At 47.1% G+C, this 21,694-nt stretch overlaps 1 protein-coding gene across 1 annotated transcript in view; it reads left to right on the forward strand.

Annotated features, from left to right (window-relative positions):
• Positions 1-21,177, forward strand: part of LOC141102604 (protein SSUH2 homolog) — a 29,677-nt gene extending 8,500 nt beyond the window's left edge. Inside the window, 14 exon segments of the mRNA XM_073591506.1 lie at positions 1,043-1,240; positions 4,454-4,521; positions 4,640-4,810; positions 5,584-5,662; positions 10,042-10,171; positions 10,264-10,324; positions 14,241-14,365; positions 14,942-15,004; positions 16,336-16,415; positions 18,332-18,424; positions 18,681-18,786; positions 19,475-19,582; positions 20,661-20,772; positions 20,775-21,177. Coding sequence (XP_073447607.1) covers positions 4,458-4,521; positions 4,640-4,810; positions 5,584-5,662; positions 10,042-10,171; positions 10,264-10,324; positions 14,241-14,365; positions 14,942-15,004; positions 16,336-16,415; positions 18,332-18,424; positions 18,681-18,786; positions 19,475-19,582; positions 20,661-20,772; positions 20,775-20,800 — 1,218 coding nt within the window. The 5' untranslated portion in view covers positions 1,043-1,240; positions 4,454-4,457 and the 3' untranslated portion in view covers positions 20,801-21,177.
• The last annotated feature ends 517 nt before the right edge of the window (positions 21,178-21,694 follow it).

The raw sequence follows: 21,694 nt of genomic DNA on the forward strand, positions 1-21,694 counted from the left end.
TACATGGGTGGGTGTGGGGGGCGTATTGTACATGGGTGGGTGTGGGGGGTGTATTGTACATGGGTGGGTGTGGGGGGCGTATTGTACATGGGTGGGTGTGGGGGGTGTATTGTACATGGGTGGGTGTGGGGGGTGTATTGTACATGGGTGGGTGTGGGGGATGTATTGTACATGGGTGGGTGTGGGGGGTGTATTGTACATGGGTGGGTGTGGGGGATGTATTGTACATGGGTGGGTGTGGGGGGGTGTATTGTACATGGGTGGGTGTGGGGGGTGTATTGTACATGGGTGGGTGTGGGGGGGCGTATTGTACATGGGTGGGTGTGGGGGGGGCGTATTGTACATGGGTGGGTGTGGGGGGTGTATTGTACATGGGTGGGTGTGGGGGGCGTATTGTACATGGGTGGGTGTGGGGGGCGTATTGTACATGGGTGGGTGTGGGGGGGCGTATTGTACATGGGTGGGTGTGGGGGGGCGTATTGTACATGGGTGGGTGTGGGGGGCGTATTGTACATGGGTGGGTGTGGGGGGCGTATTGTACATGGGTGGGTGTGGGGGGCGTATTGTACATGGGTGGGTGTGGGGGGCGTATTGTACATGGGTGGGTGTGGGGGGCGTATTGTACATGGGTGGGTGTGGGGGGCGTATTGTACATGGGTGGGTGTGGGGGGCGTATTGTACATGGGTGGGTGTGGGGGGCGTATTGTACATGGGTGGGTGTGGGGGGGCGTATTGTACATGGGTGGGTGTGGGGGGCGTATTGTACATGGGTGGGTGTGGGGGGCGTATTGTACATGGGTGGGTGTGGGGGGCGTATTGTACATGGGTGGGTGTGGGGGGCGTATTGTACATGGGTGGGTGTGGGGGATGTATTGTACACGGGTGGGTGTGGGGGGTGTATTGTACACGGGTGGGTGTGGGGGGTGTATTGTACACGGGTGGGTGTGGGGGATGTATTGTGTGCAACAGGAAAAGCTTTGCTCTATATTTTATACATTTTTTATTTGTGTATCTTTTTTATTTGTGTTGATACATTGTGTAGATTTGTGTGGGAAGTGTACGGAATGCGGATCTCCTCCCCCCAGACTGAAGACTCCACACCCGGCCTCGGGCTCAGATTGCAGAAGTGAAGTCACACCCATCCCCCACCCCCTTCCTATTAGGAGTGCAGAGCCCCCACCCATCCCCCTCCTATAGAAGATTGTAGGGATCTCAGCATAGGACATCCCGCACACAGGAGGTATGTAGGAACATTTCTCCTCCACTTTTAATACATTGTTACTAATATTTGATCTATTTGGGTGCTACTCCAGATTTGGACCTGTGGATTTCTTTTTTCTATACTTTCCAGGGACAGATCAGAGATGGTGACCCCCATGTATCTGGCTCAGGGGCCCCATAATGTGTACATTGGGGTCCCAGTAGGGAGTGTTGTGGGGGAGGGGTGTGCACAGAGCTGGAGATCTATGATGGGGGTCCGGTCGCTCTGTCCCCCCATTTGCACCATGGAAGTGATTTTTGTGCGTCTTTTAGTTGAGGAGTTTTTTTGTTTTTTGTGTGTTTTGTAAACCCTTTTCCTGGAAAATAATATGTGCCGGTTATGCGGAGTAGAGGAAGTCTTGTTTATTGGACCTGAAGCTGTTCTAAGGACACACCCCCCCCCCCCCCCCCCCCCCCCCCCCTAACTATAGCCTCTCTACAAAGGCCATCCACATAGATGAACTGATATCAGGGAAATGACATCGATTGGCTGAAGTCGGTCACCATCACCTTTCATGGGACGGCAACCAATTGGAATTTTATTCTCTTGATTCCCATTGGTGCTCCTCCGGGGGGCTCTGGGCTGTGCTGGAACCCCTGTAATCTTCCCCTTTAATGATGAAGTCAGTGATGAGGTCATAATTGGTTGCAGCTTTGCATAGAAGCCGATTGGTTTCTAACTTCAGTCCCTGGAGGCTGATTGGATTATATGTAAAGCTGCACCGAGCTACAGACCGGGGGGGGGGAGGCAGGACCGAGCTACAGACCGGGGGGGGGGGTATTGGGGGGAGGCAGGACCGAGCTACAGACCGGGGGGGGGGTATTGGGGGGAGGCAGGACCGAGCTACAGACCGGGGGGGGGGGTATTGGGGGGAGGCAGGACCGAGCTACAGACCGGGGGGGGGGGGGTATTGGGGGGAGGCAGGACCGAGCTACAGACCGGGGGGGGGGTATTGGGGGGAGGCAGGACCGAGCTACAGACCGGGGGGGGGGGGGGTATTGGGGGGAGGCAGGACCGAGCTACAGACCGGGGGGGGGGGTATTGGGGGGAGGCAGGACCGAGCTACAGACCGGGGGGGGGGGGTATTGGGGGGGAGGCAGGGACCGAGCTACAGACCGGGGGGGGGGGGTATTGGGGGGGAGGCAGGACCGAGCTACAGACCGGGGGGGGGGGGGGTATTGGGGGGGAGGCAGGACCGAGCTACAGACCGGGGGGGGGGGGTATTGGGGGGAGGCAGGACCGAGCTACAGACCGGGGGGGGGGGGTATTGGGGGAGGCAGGACCGAGCTACAGACCGGGGGGGGGGGGGTATTGGGGGGAGGCAGGACCGAGCTACAGACCGGGGGGGGGGGTATTGGGGGAGGCAGGACCGAGCTACAGACCGGGGGGGGGGTATTGGGGGGAGGCAGGACCGAGCTACAGACCGGGGGGGGGGGGGGTGGGGGGAGGCAGGACCGAGCTACAGACCGGGGGGGGGGGGGGGGTGGGGGGAGGCAGGACCGAGCTGCCGACCGGGGGGGGGGGGGGGGGAGGCAGGACCGAGCGACAGACCTGGGGGGGCTGTGTGTACAATATGGGGGGGCTGTGTGTACATTAATGAGGAAAAAAACTAATGATTGTAGCAAATGGCTGCAATATAACAGTGAAAAATTTAAGGGGGTCTGAATACTTTCTGTCCCCACTGTATATAGGAGGGGTCGGTGTACAATCCGTATACAGTGTATATATAGGAGGGGTCGGTGTACAATCCGTATACAGTGTGTATATATAGGAGGGGTCGGTGTACAATCCGTATACAGTGTATATATAGGAGGGGTCGGTGTACAATCCGTATACAGTGTATATATAGGAGGGGTCGGTGTACAGCTTGTTGGAATCTGAGAATATCGATCTATATTGCTATCTATGACCTCAGATTGCGGTTTTCTTGTGTTTTTTTTTTTTTTTTCTTCTTTTATTGTAAAAATGCTCCTAAAACACTAAACCTCCTAAAAGCTATTAAGACTCTATTATAATGGGGCTCAAAAACAGGTTTATCGTCATTTTAACCCCCCCCCCCCGAGGTTATAAATACAGCCAGTGTACTCAGAGCCTCTAGGGATAGCCCCGCCCCCACATTCCTAGAGGATCATCTGATGGACTAATAATGGAATATCGGGATCTTTAGAAGACTCGCCTGTTGTGTTGCGGAGATCCTGAGAAGTGTTGAGGAATGAGGTGGGGGAGGGGTTGGAATGGGACGCAATGGAAGGATCACTAATCTGTGGTGGGATCATGGTTTGTGATTGAGGGGGGGAAGGGTCTCTGGACTGTTCTGCTCCTTCCTCCTCCTTCATTATAAATTAGAATGTTAGCACAGGTGGGGCTCATTCACATTCCAGCAATTTCACCAACACAGACGAGGCAGAAGTCCTGGTTGTGTGCAGAGCCCGTTCATAGAAACGCATCACAACGCACTGCTGTGCTACAGGTGAAGAGTAATCCGAGAATAAAAGAAATCCAGCGATACATTGTAACAACGCACAGCGACCTCTTCTCATTATCTGCACCATTAACTGCACATATTCTGTGCAAAACGGTCAAATTGCGGAACAGACAGAGGGCCCCCCCACCCCCACCATAGTCCAATAAATTGGGGAACAGACGGAGCCCCACCCCCGCCATAGTCCAATAAATTGGGGAACAGACGGCGGTGGCCGCGCAGGGCGGAGTTTACTGTGGCGGTTTGCACTGTGAAGATTGTTGCATCTAATTTTGCACAGCACTTTTTTGCACTTTGGTGGATTGCAGCTCCTGGATTCATTATATGGACTTCCTTGGTACATGTATTATATGATGATTTCTTTCACATGTATTTATATGAGGAATGATTTTAGATTGACGAAGTTTTGAACTTTCTGTTATTTGTGTTTATCGCAGCATTTTTCACACCTCATCGGCTTGTTGTTGTTTTTAGTGGCTGCACAATAATTATATTATCCATGTGGCGCGGTCCTATATTGGTGGTATGCCCCCCTCACCCACCATCCACTCTTTCTTCTGACAGGAATAACATTTCCTCCATCTTCTGGTAAGAGGAAATTCTGAAGGCTTCCCTTACATGCTGCTAATTGGCTGGATGAGGGCCAGGACATCAGCTTATTAGATTTCTTTTGTATTCATATCCCTTTTTTTTTCTTTCTTTCTTTCCAGAACCATGGAGGTGCCGAATTATGGAATGATGGGGCAGCCGGTTCAGCCGGGATATCCAATGAATACAGGTATGTCTCCATTTTAGTGGAAGTGCTGGCATCTACAATCTATGGCCTCGCTCCTCCATGAACAGACCACATCTGATTATTATTTTATCACCACCTAAGATTTATTGTTCTTCCTCAGTTGGAGCAAATCCCATGATACCTCCAGGACCAAACTACCCCCCTGTTATGAATCCGGCCATGGCTCCTGGGTTCTATCCACCAGTCAACACAAACCCCCTCGTACCTCAGAACGCCCCCTATCCCCAGTTCTCCGGCATACCTGGCTACGAAGGAATGGATGGGGATGGAGGTAAGTTGGCCAGACTGTGTCTTTGGTGAGAAACTTTACTCTGTAAAATACTTTCATGTTGGAAACTCTGTGGGATTTAATAAAGAGTCCAATGAATTATATAGAAATATTGACGGGGGGCCCCATCTATTACCTGAATGATGTGTCCATTGTCAGGGATCAATATTTCCCCATTTTATTAAGCATCTTTTCTAGCCACACATTCTCAGGCACAATGTCCTGTAGAATTGGAATAGCGACATCGTGTGAGGACCCGCCTGATGGATCCAAACTGAATATTGAGTGTGTTGTAGGACTATGGGGGTGGGTCCTCATTGTGGGGGGCCTCATGTAAATAGTTTTGGCCAATTGAGAGGAGATTTTGTAGAGGTTGTATAAATGTGTAAGGCCAGATGGTCATTGTCCCCTAACTTCTGGGAATTTATAGTTTGTAGAAGAGAATGACTTCAACCCCCCCAAGAGAAGAAACCACAAAAAACGACATGACCGGAAATAAGACCACCTGGACGGATTATTTTTGGAGGTTTTCCTTCTCTGGATGTCATTTTTGTATCTCAAGTTCTGACTGGACCGGTTCCGCTCACTAGGTCTGTGCCCTCGTCCTCTCCTGCTGATCGGCAGTTGTTGGGGTATCCAGGAGAATGTAGGCAAAGACAACACAGATTTTTGGCATCCAGGCTGTAGGCGGGGAGAACATCTTAAAGCTGAATAGGTAGGATTTAGGAGAACCGTCTGCCAGGACTAGACCCAAAACTTTTACTTTTCTATTACAGTTGGGAAATTTCTTCCTCCTCCACCAGTGGTAGGACCCGGACCTGATGCCCACCCCACACCTTCAAACAACGATTGGACGTAAGAGGTTTTCCTTGTATAGAAGTGTATGTGGGGTAAAGAATGGAATGAGTTCTCTGCAATGCATGACTTTCCTCACGTTCTTTTCCCTTTAGAGCTGCAGGTACAGAAAATACAGATCAGTCAAACTCACAGGAATATTGAGGGATAAGTGGTGTAAGCCCTGCCCAGTTTTCCAAAACTACTCCAACCCCCCCCATATCCCATTCTTCACAACCCAGACTAATCATTCTGTAGTCCCCAGATAAGCAATAAAAGGGTAGACAGGACATCGCTCTGAATTGAATGTTGGGTATTTTTTTTTATTGATTTTCTTTATCAAGCAGATAGAACAACAAATAAGAGAAGTTCATTGTTTACACACAAAATAAAAATGGCGGGCTTACATCGGGGTGCAGAGGGCAGCCATACTGTTTGCTTTGGTGACACTTGTTCCTGAAACAGATCATGTGTGTCAGCTGGGCCAGCAACCATGTGGAAACCTTATGTAAAGTGACGTCCAGTCTGGGAACCCCTTTTGCTTATCTCATTTTAACACCGAAATGGAACAATTAGATGCCCCCATTGATGACTCTTAGTTGTCTCACGTACAGAAGATCATCTGGATTAAGTTGGTGGTCCAAACACTAATTACTATCCAGCTACACACTAGGAACAATTATTGATCTGTGGGATAGTGGGGGAACCTTCTCGTCCTGCAGAACACAATGATTGCTGCTGTTGGCTATAGCCCCCCAGCAGTAATCGAATGTATAAAATACAACAGGCTGGTTGAACCCAGCTCTATCAATGGATCAACTTGGACACAATCGGTTTGCCCATAGATGGACCAAATCTTGGCCGGTTCAGCAGGGAGACTCGATCCATGTATGGCCGGCTTTAGTCCCTGAAACTTGGTGATTCATGATACTTAAAGTGGAACTAGACCCTGTGTCAAAAAATCAACCTTAACCCTACTAGCAAAAGAGGGGGTCCTACTGTTAAAGTACCTAATATACAGGGTGACTCTGTAGGTACTTGGAAGTTACTTGTGCCAACGTCCCTGATACTAAGTTGGAAGATAACAAAAGACTAAAGAAAAAACTTTTTGGGACTTTCAAGGCACAACTGTAGTGAACTACACAGCATATATAAAAAAGTTTGAATTTTATTGGTAATATACAAAAAACAAGGAGAATAGACAAAACATCATTAAAAACACATCAAATCTAGACATACAATGCATATCATGACACCATTGAGGAGCCTATCCTGCAGTTTTGTGTGTATTCCTATATATTTGTATACAGTTCAATCATAATCCAAATAAAGGAAAAAAGTAAACTTCCCCTAAAAAGTTGGAATTGGGGGAGCACTGCAGGTCTGGTGTTCCCAGAATGGTGTATTCTCCAATTGCTCTACATGTTTCACGTTGACAAGGAATGCTTCTTCAGGAGCTAGAGGTTCAGATAGGTGTGTGAAAAGAAAAATTATTCACATAGATGAATTTGATCAGTAAGTCGCAAAAAGCGATCGAGGTAGAGATGTGTTGGTAAAAATCAGGCGAGCAATAACTGGACACCAGGGTCTCCCAGATCTATCACATCAAGTAGTTGCAGATAGGGAGAGCTCATATAAGCTACAATTCCCATGGTAAAGAACAAAAGGGAAATCTGGGAGTACACCGTCCTGTTGCGTTGCTGCCTGTTGTAGACGTACAACAGGCAGCAACGCAACAGGACGGTGTACTCCCAGATTTCCCTTTTGTTCTTTACCATGGGAATTGTAGCTTATATGAGCTCTCCCTATCTGCAACTACTTGATGTGATAGATCTGGGAGACCCTGGTGTCCAGTTATTGCTCGCCTGATTTATACCAACACATCTCTACCTCGATCGCTTTTTGCGACTTACTGATCAAATTCATCTATGTGAATAATTTTTCTTTTCACACACCTATCTGAACCTCTAGCTCCTGAAGAAGCATTCCTTGTCAACGTGAAACATGTAGAGCAATTGGAGAATACACCATTCTGGGAACACCAGACCTGCAGTGCTCCCCCAATTCCAACTTTTTAGGGGAAGTTTACTTTTTTCCTTTATTTGGATTATGATTGAACTGTATACGAATATATAGGAATACACACAACTGCAGGATAGGATCCTCAATGGTGTCATGATATGCATTGTATGTCTAGATTTGATGTGTTTTTAATGATGTTTTGTCTATTCTCCTTGTTTTTTGTATATTACCAATAAAATTCAAACTTTTTTATATATGCTGTGTAGTTCACTACAGTTGTGCCTTGAAAGTCCCAAAAAGTTTTTTCTTTAGTCTTTTGTTATCTTCCAACTTAACCCTACTAGGTTCAGGTCTGGTCACTGACCTGCATTGCAACAAAAAACAAGACCTACCTGTGCTCAGATCCCAATGGCTTGTACAGGTATATAATCTCAGATGCTAAAGGGGTGTGACCACAGGGGTGTGCACGCAGGAGATCTCTAGCTCTACATTCAGCTGCATTGTGTTTCTAATAATGAGGTCCAGAGGGAAGACAATTCAAGATAACTGGACTTCATACCAACATTGATGGTCACATCTGAAGGATGTCCATAGGCATCAGGAGAGTGATTGGTGTTACCCTGGCACAGTGAACACCAGATTTTGGGATCTCTGCCAGAAGCAGAGAACGCTCCATTGCATATGCATTTTTAAAGTGAGTTTAGTCTGCAGTGGCAGCCTGTCCATACGGGGCGCAGGGGTGCCGCCCCCCTAATCTATATGGAGGGCACCAGACGCATGGATTCCAAAGGGGTGTTTTTTTTTTAATTTATTTATTTGTTTTTAGCACATGATTAGAGCGTGAGGCTTCAAAAAAGGGTGGGCTCTGGGTGCGATTGCCACCTTCCTGTCCGCAGTCTGTCTCTGGGGGAGTGCTATATACTTGTGGCCACCGGAGATCATGGGTATGCTTGATGCTTGTCACAGACCATTAACTAAGAACTAGGGGATTGAGTTGAATGAAGGATTATAAAGAGGCACATTGGTATTGGGTATTTGTAATATCATAGTCTTGAATTGTGTCAGCTTTGGTTCCTTGCCTCTTGGTGGTCATTATAGGTTCTGGAGAAGCATGTCTTCTCAGTACCTATCAAGTGTCTCTATGTGGAAACTTCAGTGACATCCACTGGGAGACAACCATAATGCTTTCCAATAGAGATCTTCCAGCTGGTTTCCTGCTTTGGCTCGTTGCAATGCCTTGAGTTGCCTGGTTTAGGACAGTTGACTACGTGTGGCTAGGCCGACCGACCCGGGAGGGGTTGCGGTGGGATGTCTTGTTTGCCCCCCCAAATATACAGCATCAGCTGCCACTGGTCTGCAATGAAAGTTCCCCTTATGGGGTTCATTGATAACTCTCCGTTAAAGGAACTGAAGTTGTCTGCAGAGGACTTATCTTGTGTCCACACATTAATTGATCTCCCCCACCTCTATCCTGGTATTCCTCCTCCATGATCTGTACAGATTGTCATCTTATAGACAATCGCAGGTAATCCAGTACCAGAGAGAACGTTGCTGATCCGGAAGAGGAGGATTTCCACTCCCGGTGACTCAGAAAATGTGTGCTGACCTTTCCTTGTTCAATGCTCCTCCCCAGTGTAGTTTAAAGGTGAAGAAACGCGTCGATATTGGGGTTTGTCCTTCATAACCAGTGCAGCCACATCTGTATTTCTCAAGTTTCCCAGATTTAAGATAATGTGTATATTAGAGCGTCTTGTATGGTTGGTTACTTTACATGTGTGATCTGGTGCAATGAATCACTTTATTGAATTAAACCAAATTAGATTGCACTGACATTAAACAGTATAAAGGATGAGCATTGCACCCAGGCTCATAGCGGGGAGGATGGAAGCTGCACCATGGTCAGTATTGTAGGGAGATTGGTCGGTTTGGTTGGATTAGTGGCAGTGCTGAGCCTCGGTAATTGTCATCCCCTGGAGGAAGTCGTGTCGGACAAGTCTGTATGCTGGGGGCTCCGGTGCGCTGCGCAGTCCTGAGCGCAGGGGGTCTCCGCTTTCCATTGGCTCTACAAATGAGGATTCCACCTGAAGCTGCGTCTTCCTTCATGGCTGACAATGGTGCAGCTTCCATCCTCCCCCCGCTATGAGCCTGTGTGCAATGTTCATCCGACAAATGTCAGTGCAATCTAATCTGACTTTATTCACTTCAATAAATGATTAAATGCACAAGATCACGCACTTCCCTGTTATTTCTTTTGATTGTTTTCTTATTTTAGGAGCCTAACAAAATCAGTGTTGGGTCTGATAATTATACTCCCGATGACCATAAAGTTAGATACTTTTCCTTCATATGACATCAGTTGTAATTTTCCCCTTTGGCAGGATTCCCTCAATTAGCCAGGAGACGGCAAAACAGGCCCTTCTGGATTACGTCAATGGCCAGTGCTGCTATGGCTCCTCCCCCGTGGAAGAGATGGCAATCCAGCAAATGAAGCCGTTCAATACATATAGGGTGAGAATACTGCTGGAGGTCTTTACTGACCAATGAGGACCCCAAATGTCTCCTCCTATGGATTAATAACTCTTGTCTTCTTTTATTGGTAGTATCGATTGGAAACCTTCACAGAGTCACGGTCCTGTGATTGGACAACCAAACCGCTAACAAGTGAGTGTCGTATTTCAGGATCTGAGGGGACCATTCATAGGTGGGATTTGGGGAATTGTTGACCTTGGGCATCGGCTGACCTTAAAGCTTTTTTTTAACCCCAAAAAAAATAGATTCTGGTCCCTTAAAGCAGATAAAACTGCACAGCGCTTGTGCTATTTAATCCGCCCCCCTCTAAACTGTAAAAAAAAAAAAAAAAAAACCTGGAACCTGCCACTTCCTGTATGCCCTCTTTAAACAGACCACGATAACCAGGGCTGCTCCGCCCCGATCACCGTGGTCAAATCGCCTCCCTCCGTGTAGGGCTGCTCCGCCCTGATCACCGTGGTCAGATTGCCTCTGTGTGGGGCTGCTCCGCCCCGATCACCGTGGTCAAATCGCCTCCCTCCGTGTAGGGCTGCTCCGCCCTGATCACCGTGGTCAGATTGCCTCTGTGTGGGGCTGCTCCGCCCCGATCACCGTGGTCAGATTGCCTCCCTCTGTGTGGGGCTGCTCCGCCCCGATCACCGTGGTCAGATTGCCTCCCTCTGTGTGGGGCTGCTCCGCCCCGATCACCGTGGTCAGATTGCCTCCCTCTGTGTGGGGCTGCTCCGCCCTGATCACCGTGGTCAGATTGCCTCCCTCTGTGTGCGGCTGCTCCGCCCCGATCACCGTGGTCAAATCGCCTCCCTCCATGTAAGGCTGCCCTGCTCCTCCCCCCCCCCCCCCCCCCCCCCCCCCCCGCTGCTATTATAATAAAATCTTAAATTTGTCACTGCCAGCCCCTCTATTAGAGGTTGGCATAGCACACTGTTTTTAAAAACGAGTATTGTAAATATTGAATTTGATCCGTCTTCAGACCGGTCACGTGACTCGCGGCTACTTTTCCTCTCCGATGGGAGACGAGCGACCACGTGATCTCCCCGACTGATGTCAGGAGATCACGCCCCCCCCCACAGAAGTCATCTATCGGGGATGGAAAGTGGCCGCGAGTCACGTGACCGGCCTGAAGACGGCTCAGATTCAGCGCTCATTTTTATACAGTGTGCTATGCCAACCTCTAATAGAGGGGCTGACATAGTCTTATATTATTGCCCTAATAAACACTTTAATTCAATGGCTGTGTACACCCACTATGGGGATCTTCACTCCCTCGCTCATCTCTAATCCTCGTGTAGCGGTGCCCCCGAGGGGTTGCTGAGTGTAGTAGTTCCACCCATCACCCTGCTCAGCCCGGCATTCACCTCCACTCACACATTGCCAGACAATGAACAGTCTTTGAGCTTATTTTTATTGAGGGGATTTAACTTGGATGGGGAAAAAGGACATGGGATGCCCAGATAATTGATCTTGGTAAATTGAACAAACGATTTTGGATCTATATTGGAAGTCTCTAAAGCTCCACACTCCTCCAGCTCATCATTTGAGTCACCTCCACCTTCTCTACTGATCAATCCTGGATTCCCCTCAGTCAGCACATGGTTAGACCTCTCTGAATAAGACCCCTTTCACACTGTCCAGGCGCCTGAAAAAAGCCTCAGCTGTAAATCCAGTGTGAAAGCCGAGTGCTCAGACGGGGGCGCTGCGCTGGAAGGGCATCACAAAAAGTCCTGCCAGCAGCTTCTTAGCAGCGGTGAATACACGGGGCCATTCCTTGCCCCCCCCCCCCGTGTTCCTCTGAGGGCTCTGCTGGGTTCCGGAAGGTTCTAGTGACCAATACGTTATTTCCTGGTCACCTCCCAGGCACAGGACTCTTGGCCACGCAATGTTTTCTGTTGAACATCTGAGATTCACACCTAGAAAGGAACTGAAGAACAATCGCTATGAGACTTCATCTGAAGTAAATGAGTGCTAAGTACATAATGATGATCCACACATGCCGATTGTGAAATTGTTGCAGCAAAACCTCCCTATGGGGTCACCCATTTGTTGCAGTGGCACTAATTGTGAAAGAACTCTTATTGTGCTGTAGAGTGGCTTCCAATGCACTGCCTTGTACCAGAATACACATAATGTGCGTTGGAGCTGCACGATTCTGGATAAAATGAGAATCTTTTTTTTTTTTTTTTTTCTTTCTTAGAATAAAGATCACGATTCTTGCAGCGTAACATTTCACATTATACAAAAAAATTGGGCTAACTTTACTGTTTTTAGTTTTTTAATTGAAGTGTATTTTCTTCTACAAAATTACATTTGAAATACAGTGTGATGGCATTTTATTCTCTAGGGTCTCTTCTTAAAAAATGTGACAGGAGTCACTTTTGGGCACAGGGTGACTAAGAAAATATATCTTGGATTACTTAAAATGGGACAGTAATCTTTCTCCACAATATCTCCCAGGATGTATGTAAAGACTATTCTTGGTTTGTTTGATTCTGAACTCAACATGTTAGTTGAGAGATCTGATCACATTGGGCTCTAGAACTGGGTAGGAGCCGGACCATCTACTCCTACTATAGTTTGTTGCCTCCTAGGCTGAGGAGGGGGGGGGATCACTGTTTGTATTGATAATTGTAATTATCTTCTGCTATTGTGTGAAGGAGTCCTGTGTTTATACTAATGTGTGAAGCTCGATGACAACAAGTCTGACCTGTAGTGAAATCCTGATTAATCAGAACAATGCTCAGGAGGACACGGAGTCACATCGGCTGCTTTAAGGGATTAGTTAATTAGCTCTTGTTAGGTTTCTGGTTACAGGTGTATTGTTAGAGTAATATGAGCAGGAGGGGGGGAACCTCCTCTTCTACTGTATATAAGACTGTATTCTGGTTCTAATAAAGATTCTGATTCCTGTTTGACCCTCCGTACAGAGCCTCGTCTCGTACTTGGGGGGAGGAATTATTTGTATGGGTTTCTTGTTCGGCTGGTTGGAGTGTTCGGTAGCTGCCTTTTGTGTTTGGAAATGGAATGTCCTAAACGGCTTTAACCCCTTTCATACTTGGAGTGTCGCTAGAAAAATACATAATGTTTGGGGGTTCTAAGTAATTTTCCAGCAAAAAATACAGATTTTAACTTGTAAGCAACAAGTGTCAGAAAAAGGTTTAGTCTTTAAAGGAGAAGTACGGGGAAAGCTGGTTTGTCTGGGATTCTCCTATGGATCACAGGAGGGAATTTCGTTTTGCACTCCTGTGACCCGTTTTCAGCAGACAGCGGGCTGAAGTCCGCCCTCTGCTGACGTCACGGATGTCAGTCCAGACACCGCGTTATTACAATAAATTCGGCATCTGCCAGGTACCTGGACTGACACCCAGCTCAGCCACTCAGCGAGCCACTGAGAGCCTGAACCGGCTGCCCCCGCCCCCTCCACAGCCCAGCGCTCCAGTGAGCGAGGAGGGAACTGACAGGCGCTCTGAAAACCAAACGGTGATTGGTCGCTCGTCTCTCAGGCACTGGGGGACTGATGCAGCATTCACCTAGGCAAGTATGAACCTAATAAACAAAACCTTCCCTTAAGTGGTTAAACTGAGCTCATTTGCAGACCCAAGTTCATCCCTTTTTGATCTCTAAAAGAACAGAACAATACAATTTTTCTTATCTCTTTCAGCGCTGAGCAATTTTACATCAATCGTGGAAATGCTGGATGATCGTGAGGGGGGTTAAATCGAGATGGCAATTTTTTTTTTAACAATTGTGCAGCTCTAGTGTGTGTTATGGTGCACTGCATTGTGAAATCTCTCGGTTCTGATTGGTCATCATCCAACAAACTGCTGTAGACCAATTTCTGGGCCTGGCAAAGACTTGGGGACATTTTTGAAGGAGGATTTCCTTCAGGAGGATCTGTATAATTTGTGATTTGCTGTTTCCTTCTGTTCTGTAGATATCAATAAGCCAATCACAAGAGCAGGAGATGAAATGAAATGTAAAGTGATTTGGTGAAAAGAATCTTCAGAATGAGAATTATCGGTATATAGAATTCCTTGTATTCGCTTTCCTGCAGGTGAGAAGCTGGATGGTCCATCCAATGGGCAAGCTCCTCAGCCCTGGGAGATCATCCTGGAACCTCCGGCCCTCTTCCATGATGAAACCAAAAAACAGCCAGTACCCCACACCTCCTCCAAAAAGGTAAGAAATCTTCCCCATAGAGGGAAGTACAAGACGAAGGGTGTGATCGATCTCTTCTATCTATGGACTGCTGGGTTGTTCTAAAATGTAATACTTGCTGTGAATTCGGCATTGTCTGGTGTAATCTTCACTCTGTAGACGTACTCCAGATTCCGCACCGCCATCTTCTGTGCCCCACCCAATGGGGTGCAGTGCCCCAAAGCCTCCTGGGTTACTTGATTAGCATTTTCAGGAGGTTTTGTGCGGGGGGAGGGGTGGTGCGTTCTTGTTTAGACATGCAGAACCGGGTCCCACAAATAACATTTCAAGAAAAATATGATTTTCACATCTTGTTGTCCAATTGTCATTGTAACCTTTTGTAAGTCTTTGACTCAGACTTATTGTTGCTCACGAGTAAATGTGTCTTGTATATAGAATGTCATATTCTAGTGTCTTACTATAGAGTTGGCCATATTGTGTTCTAGTACAGGCCGGGGTTATACTTGTTCTGCAGAGCTGTGCGATATTTGGCTACAAGCTCTGTTACACAGATTGGGGAAGTCTGCACTTTGGTGACCCGTCTGTCTTCTCCTCCAGGAATGTGAAGAGTGCCATGGAAAAGGGAAGATCATCTGTCAGAAGTGTAATGGAAATGGACGGGTAAGTCTCATAGTTCTGGTGAAAACACTGCAGCTGTTATTGTAAATGAATATTGTATCCATCATTCAAATGACCGGGATGGAATAGATGCAATATGGAAAGTGACACTCAAGACAAAGCGTTGCGTGGGGAAGGGCTAGGACCCCTGGCAGGTCTTTGTTGCTGTGAGTCTATTTTCTCACCTCCTGTCATATCAGTAGGACAGAAGTAAAATAGAAGATAATGGGCAAAGGCCTGTCTGTCAGTACGGACTTCCAATGTTTGTAGAACAGTAAAGCTACACTCACAATGGAACAGAAGAGGGCACTCGCGATCGTGTGGTGATGATGTCCTGTAATAGTCCTCCATGGCCAGTGCCAGGGCTGTGGAAGGAGGAACTCCATAGTGGACCTCCACTGGAAGTGATGGGAAGAGGCAGTGTTCTCGCAGCTCAGGGGGACCCTTCTTTCACGGTTGAAGGTTGCTATGATGATCCATTTCGGGGACTTTTCTCCCTTTGCCAAGCCAGCCAACACTTCCACTTTTTACTCCATTGTGAGCCCAGTTTTCCTTTTCTTCAACAACCTTTCAGATGATTTTAATCCATGGAGGTCCCTGTGTCTTGTCCATGGAGGAATTGTCTCATTGACAGTCCTAATTTTGTTAGTCCATCCTCTGACCGCATGTGGGTCTATAGAGGAAGAGTAGATTGTTGGCTGTGTTCAGAATATAATAGCATTTTCAACTAGAAAAGCTACAATTTCTGGGGAAATTGTGAAAAGTGTTCTTGCCTCGACAACTGGAGTGGGTGGAGTGGCTTGAGTAATTGTGTGGCTGGAGTAACTGTAAAAAGTGTTAAACAGCTTAATATTTTAAATAGTAGTAAAAAAGTTGAAGTCCCATCATTAGCTGAAAGAGCTGAACATTTTTTTTTTTTTTTTTTTTTTTTTTTTTTTTTTTTTTTTCATGGGGTGGTCATAATGTTTTGGCTGATCATGGGGTTGTCAGCTTTTGTCACCTTCCACTCTAGTTTTGAACATTTCGCCATTCATTCCTATGGGACCAGTTTCACGGCAAAACAACGATATTTCGTGCACCATTCGGCGAAACGTTCCACAAAGTAATAGCACACCATTCGGGAACAATCCGCACGTTTCGGTATATTACTTGTCTATGTAGTGTAAAAATTGTGGGAGGAGTTAGGGTGGTAAATTTGGCTATAATAATATATATGTGAGATAAAAGTAAGTGGTCTTGCTATGCAAGAACACTTAATAAATTGAGCTTGTACCGGCAATAAGTAAACCTTGCCAATGATTCATTGTGGTGTTTTTTGTTGTTCTTCCTCCCAGGTAAAATGTGAGCACTGTAATGGGTCTGGACGCAGTGCTGGAGAAGAATGTTCACCCTGCAGTGGAACCGGGTCAGAAGGGTAAGTATTGGGACAGAAATGATTGGGAGTACATGTCTTCTGTATAAACATTGTGCATCGAGGCAGCAATCCCAGATGACCTCAGTACAGCTGGTGAAGAGGGTCTGCGATGGGTGCCATGCCTCTAGTGAAGAGGGTCTGCGATGGGTGCCATGCCTCTAGTGAAGAGGGTCTGCGATGGGTGCCATGCCTCTAGTGAAGAGGGTCTGCGATGGGTGCCATGCCTCTAGTGAAGAGGGTCTGCGATGGGTGCCATGCCTCTAGTGAAGAGGGTCTGCGATGGGTGCCATGCCTCTAGTGAAGAGGGTCTGCGATGGGTGCCATGCCTCTAGTGAAGAGGGTCTGCGATGGGTGCCATGCCTCTAGTGAAGAGGGTCTGCGATGGGTGCCATGCCTCTAGTGAAGAGGGTCTGCGATGGGTACCATGCCTCTAGTGAAGAGGGTCTGCGATGGGTGCCATGCCTCTAGTGAAGAGGGTCTGCGATGGGTGTTATGCTGCATCTGTATATTCTAAAATAACTTTGTAATTCTCATACTGTTACTGTGAGTTTTGGTCTTGTATCCTTTCACAAAATGCAACATAATTCTGAAGAAATCCTAATGTAAAAATGAACTCCCTCTCTCAGCTCTGGCCATGTCTGCTACCTTCCTCCGTTCAGCACTGTAGCCTTCATCCATGTTGCACACTTTGACACTTTAGGAGTGTCCTATACCTCTGTCCCTTGCTGTATGCTGTGGCCCTACCCTCCCATTCCCCACATTAGTACAGAGTCCTGTATTGATGTAGGGCAGGGATATGCAATTAGCGGACCTCCAGCTGTTGCAAAACTACAAGTCCCATCATGCCTCTGCCTCTGGGTGTCATACTTGTGGCTGTCAGTCTTGCTATCCCTCATGGGAGTTGTAGTTCTGCAGCAGCTGGAGATCTGTTGCATATCCCTGATGTAGAGGGTCAGTGGTTGGGGACACAGGCATTCCTCTGTTTGTCTGGTGGAGGCTGCAAAGCTGGAATGGGCAGGTAGAAGACATAGACTGCCAGATGGGTAACTTATACCTCTATTGCAGGATGTTTCCATGGGGATTTCCTTGCGTAAATGACAGGGCCACTTTAGAGGAAATGTATTCTGAAGAAACATGGAGCCTGCCACTGTTGATTTCGTTCTGAAAATCTCTTCACAATGTCTGCAGAACTTTCTAAGTCATTGACTCTAGCAGTATACCGACCTGGAGTTCTGACTGTATCCATCTTTCCTCCTTCCCCCTCCTGCCCTTCAGTACTTAACACGTGGTGTGTGAGATCAGTAATCAGCAGCTGGGGTGGCAGACCGGCCTATAACACTGCTTCCCAAATTCATGTGGTTTGTAGGTTAGAATGCCCAAAGAGTCAATGAAGAGCGACCAAGGAAGAACGTGTGTACTTTCAGGGTCCATTCACAATACATCGTCGGGTTCTGCTCACAATGGTTGAGTTTTATTGTCCTCCCCCCATTGCATTATAATCCAGCAAACTAGAAACCCATGCACTCCTTGTGCGGCTGATATCTGAACAGTTGTGAATAAAAATGCCAAGTGACTTCACCGAGAGCAGATATCCAACTCTGGGGGGCCAATCTGTAAATACTTTATAATAAAAATCTGAAAGCACAAGCTTGTAAATGTGTTGATTTTAAGGTAAACTCTACAAGAATGAGCCCTTCAGTATATTTCTTGTATAATAATTTTGTCTGTTTAAGGAATATTTATATCCAAAACTTCTCCCTTCAATAGACGGGGAAAAATATAAACCAATGAGGTCTCTAACCCTTTCCTACTCAATTCTAAACAAATTGCTAGAAGTAAATTTGTCTACTGAACTGCCTGGTGAAAATTCCTCCGATCAGCCGTAATCCTTTCACTATATTTTGTTCTGTGAACAGATGCAAAACCTGCCACCAGACGAACGTTCAGACCTGCCCCGGCTGTACGGGAAAGGGGCAAGTGATCTCCTACATTGAGCTGACGGTTACATGGTGAGTATACTGTGTGTGGCACGAGGAGTAAACCTTCATTGGGTGCGAATCCCAACTGTAAAATCTTTGTTCCTTGGAGGCCGGAAAGGGGTGTGGTTTCAAGGGAGTGTGGGCGTAGTTTAGAACTGAGGATTGTAAGTGGAGATTTTTCTTTTTTTTTTTTTTTTTTTTTTTTTTTTTTTTTTCTTTTCTGTCAACACTCAAAAGTGTATATGAAGAGAAGTCCAGTATACGGATTTGATATTTTATTCTGTAGGAAGAACAACCTGTATGAGTTCATACCTGACCACCACTCCGAATTCAACACTGACCTGTTCAAGAAGGTGACCGGCGAAAAAATCTTCGTGGATGAGCAGCCATTGGTGAGATTTTCTTTTTTGCAGCTGTATCTGATGTTGAATAATTTTGTTTATCCAACATTTTTGGTGCCCCTGGCTGACATGAAGGGTGGCCCATCTGACCATGGATGGAGCCCCTGGCTGACACGAAGGGTGGCCCATCTGACCATGGATGGAGCCCCTGGCTGACACGAAGGGTGGCCCATCTGACCATGGATGGAGCCCCTGGCTGACACGAAGGGTGGCCCATCTGACCATGGATGGAGCCCCTGGCTGACACGAAGGGTGGCCCATCTGACCATGGATGGAGCCCCTGGCTGACACGAAGGGTGGCCCATCTGACCATGGATGGAGCCCCTGGCTGACACGAAGGGTGGCCCATCTGACCATGGATGGAGCCCCTGGCTGACACGAAGGGTGGCCCATCTGACCATGGATGGAGCCCCTGGCTGACACGAAGGGTGGCCCATCTGACCATGGATGGAGCCCCTGGCTGACACGAAGGGTGGCCCATCTGACCATGGATGGAGCCCCTGGCTGACACGAAGGGTGGCCCATCTGACCATGGATGGAGCCCCTGGCTGACACGAAGGGTGGCCCATCTGACCATAAATGGAGCCCCTAGCTAGGTGTCTGGGGGGGGCTACTATTGCACTCTTATCTTGGAAGGTTTTCCTCCATTCATGGATGGTGATTGGTTGTCTGTTTGTAGGTGCCGCCTCTGCTGAACTTCCCCGATGCGTCCATCAATCAGGCGTCTCAGACGGCTGTCCAGCAGCATTACTCTCAGTTCATCTCTAGCTCCCGCATACTGAAGCAGGTAAGTACAGAGATACCACTTACCTGTGATTTCTGGATCCTGAGGGGTGCATTCAGAGGTACAGAGCACTTTATATCTGACCCCCGGGATAATAAATCAATCGGTCATGTGACTTCTTCCGGAATCTTCTCCCAGATCTGTGCAGTAATCCAGTGTGAGACTTCCTGTAATAAAGACCGCCCACTGCTGATCTCTCTCCTTGTGCAGGGGGACTGGTCTCATCTCCGCCCCCTCCTGTAGTGGGTGGAGCCTGCTGAGCCACTCCCACAGCTCAGGCTATGTACAGCACAGTGATGATGTCAGATACTTTTTACAAGGTAATATCTGGGTTGTGGAAGCATTCGGAGCACACAGAGTGGATTTGTGTCCTCGTGTCTCTCGGGGGATATGAAATGAATTGTGGGCGGAGTTCAGCTTAGGTGTGCCGGAATCACCATTACAAAGATTTCTAATGTTCTGGCCGGTTCTCGCCATTATTAATTTTTTTTTCATTCACAGGAGGCTTTGTATTGAATTTATACAAGGCTTCCTCTGGTTGGCTGAGGTGTTGGCAATCGTGAGGTCATTTTGTATTAATTTATTCAATAAAAAGCCTCCTGTGAATGGCTGAGCATCGCTTACCCGACTTGATTTTGTTCTGGGATGGGAGGTCTCCATACTGAATATCGCAGATTCTATATAAGGGTTATACAGCACTTATCTGATCTCTGTTAGTGAAGGTAAAGGTTTGTTTAGAGACGGTTTTTATGGGCCAAGCTGACCAGCTAAAGTGGCAGTTAGAGGGTTAATATCATTCCCCCCCTAATGTGTGCAACATGCATATTTGCTATGATCGCTGGCTCCATCTAGTGGCCATAATGCAGTATTTGTTTGGGTGAGGTGTTTCAGGAAAGTATCGCATTGTGGCCACTAGATGGAGGTGACATCATCATAGGAAACACATTGGTGAGGACGGCTGTAGGAATACTGAGGCATTCACAGCAATATTTCTATAAGCAGAGCTCAGTGTTCAGCTTTGCCAGTCTAAAGAATTGTGGTGATTGTACTGTGACCCTAAATATCTCCTGTGTCCCCCCAGAAACAGTCCATAGAGTGGCTGCCCCTCACCAAGGTGGAGTACAGCTGGAAGGGGAAGAACTGCAGCTACTTTGTGTATGGACGGGAGAATCGGGTGGAGACAAAGGATTATCCATCACATGCTGCTGCGTCATCCTGTGAGCGCCGACCGGATCCGCCAACCTGACTGCACCTTGTAGAAGGCGACCCCCATCCAAAGCATGATATTTTAGTTCTCTCCAGCTCTCCAGGACTCGGATCTAATGTTCAGGTCCACCAATAGAAAAGGTCATTACAGACTTGGCTGAAGTGGGGGGGGGCTGAGTCTGCGAGTAATCCAATCAGAATTGAAATATCGACTTTGTCTGGAAGTCACCATCATGGTAATGTCACATTTTTAGCCTCCTAGTTCTCTGAAGATTTCATACTTTTATGACTGAGCGCCACCTACAAACCGTTCTAATGATTCATGCTGGAAATTACATTTGTCACTTTGGGGTCCCCCCCCCCCGCACTGCCCTCATTGATAATCTCTGCAATCAATGTATCTAATATGTTTGATTCCTTTCTTTGCTGGTTCCATCTAGTGGTCATAGTGTGATATTTCCTAAAATACCTCCATTTGAAAATTTCCACATTTTGGCCACTAGATGGAGCTGCTGGTCATAGGAAATAAACATATTAGACACATTACAGCGATGATTTGCCTGCTGGAGGCATTTGCATAGCAGTTTTGATAAATGGGGGGGGGGGGGGGGGGGTTGTGTCTGGAATATCGGCACTACAAATCTGCTACATACAAGTTGCAAACAATGTAACAAACTGAAGTTTTATGTTTTAGGGAGAGAACTTTTTTTTATATTGTGTACCCTTTTTTTGTTTTTTTGTGTATTTTGTTTTTTAAATGGAAATTACTGATATAATAAACAATTTATTATAAAAATATTGTCCTTTTATTCATGAAAAAAAAATGATTTATAATTGATATGTAACATAGCGAGGGGGGACCCTCACCATGCCAACATCCAAAATATATATACAAAGATTGACCAAGTC

The sequence above is a fragment of the Aquarana catesbeiana genome, linkage group LG07 (assembly GCF_042186555.1).
Source record: "Aquarana catesbeiana isolate 2022-GZ linkage group LG07, ASM4218655v1, whole genome shotgun sequence".
Lineage (NCBI taxonomy): Eukaryota > Metazoa > Chordata > Amphibia > Anura > Ranidae > Aquarana > Aquarana catesbeiana.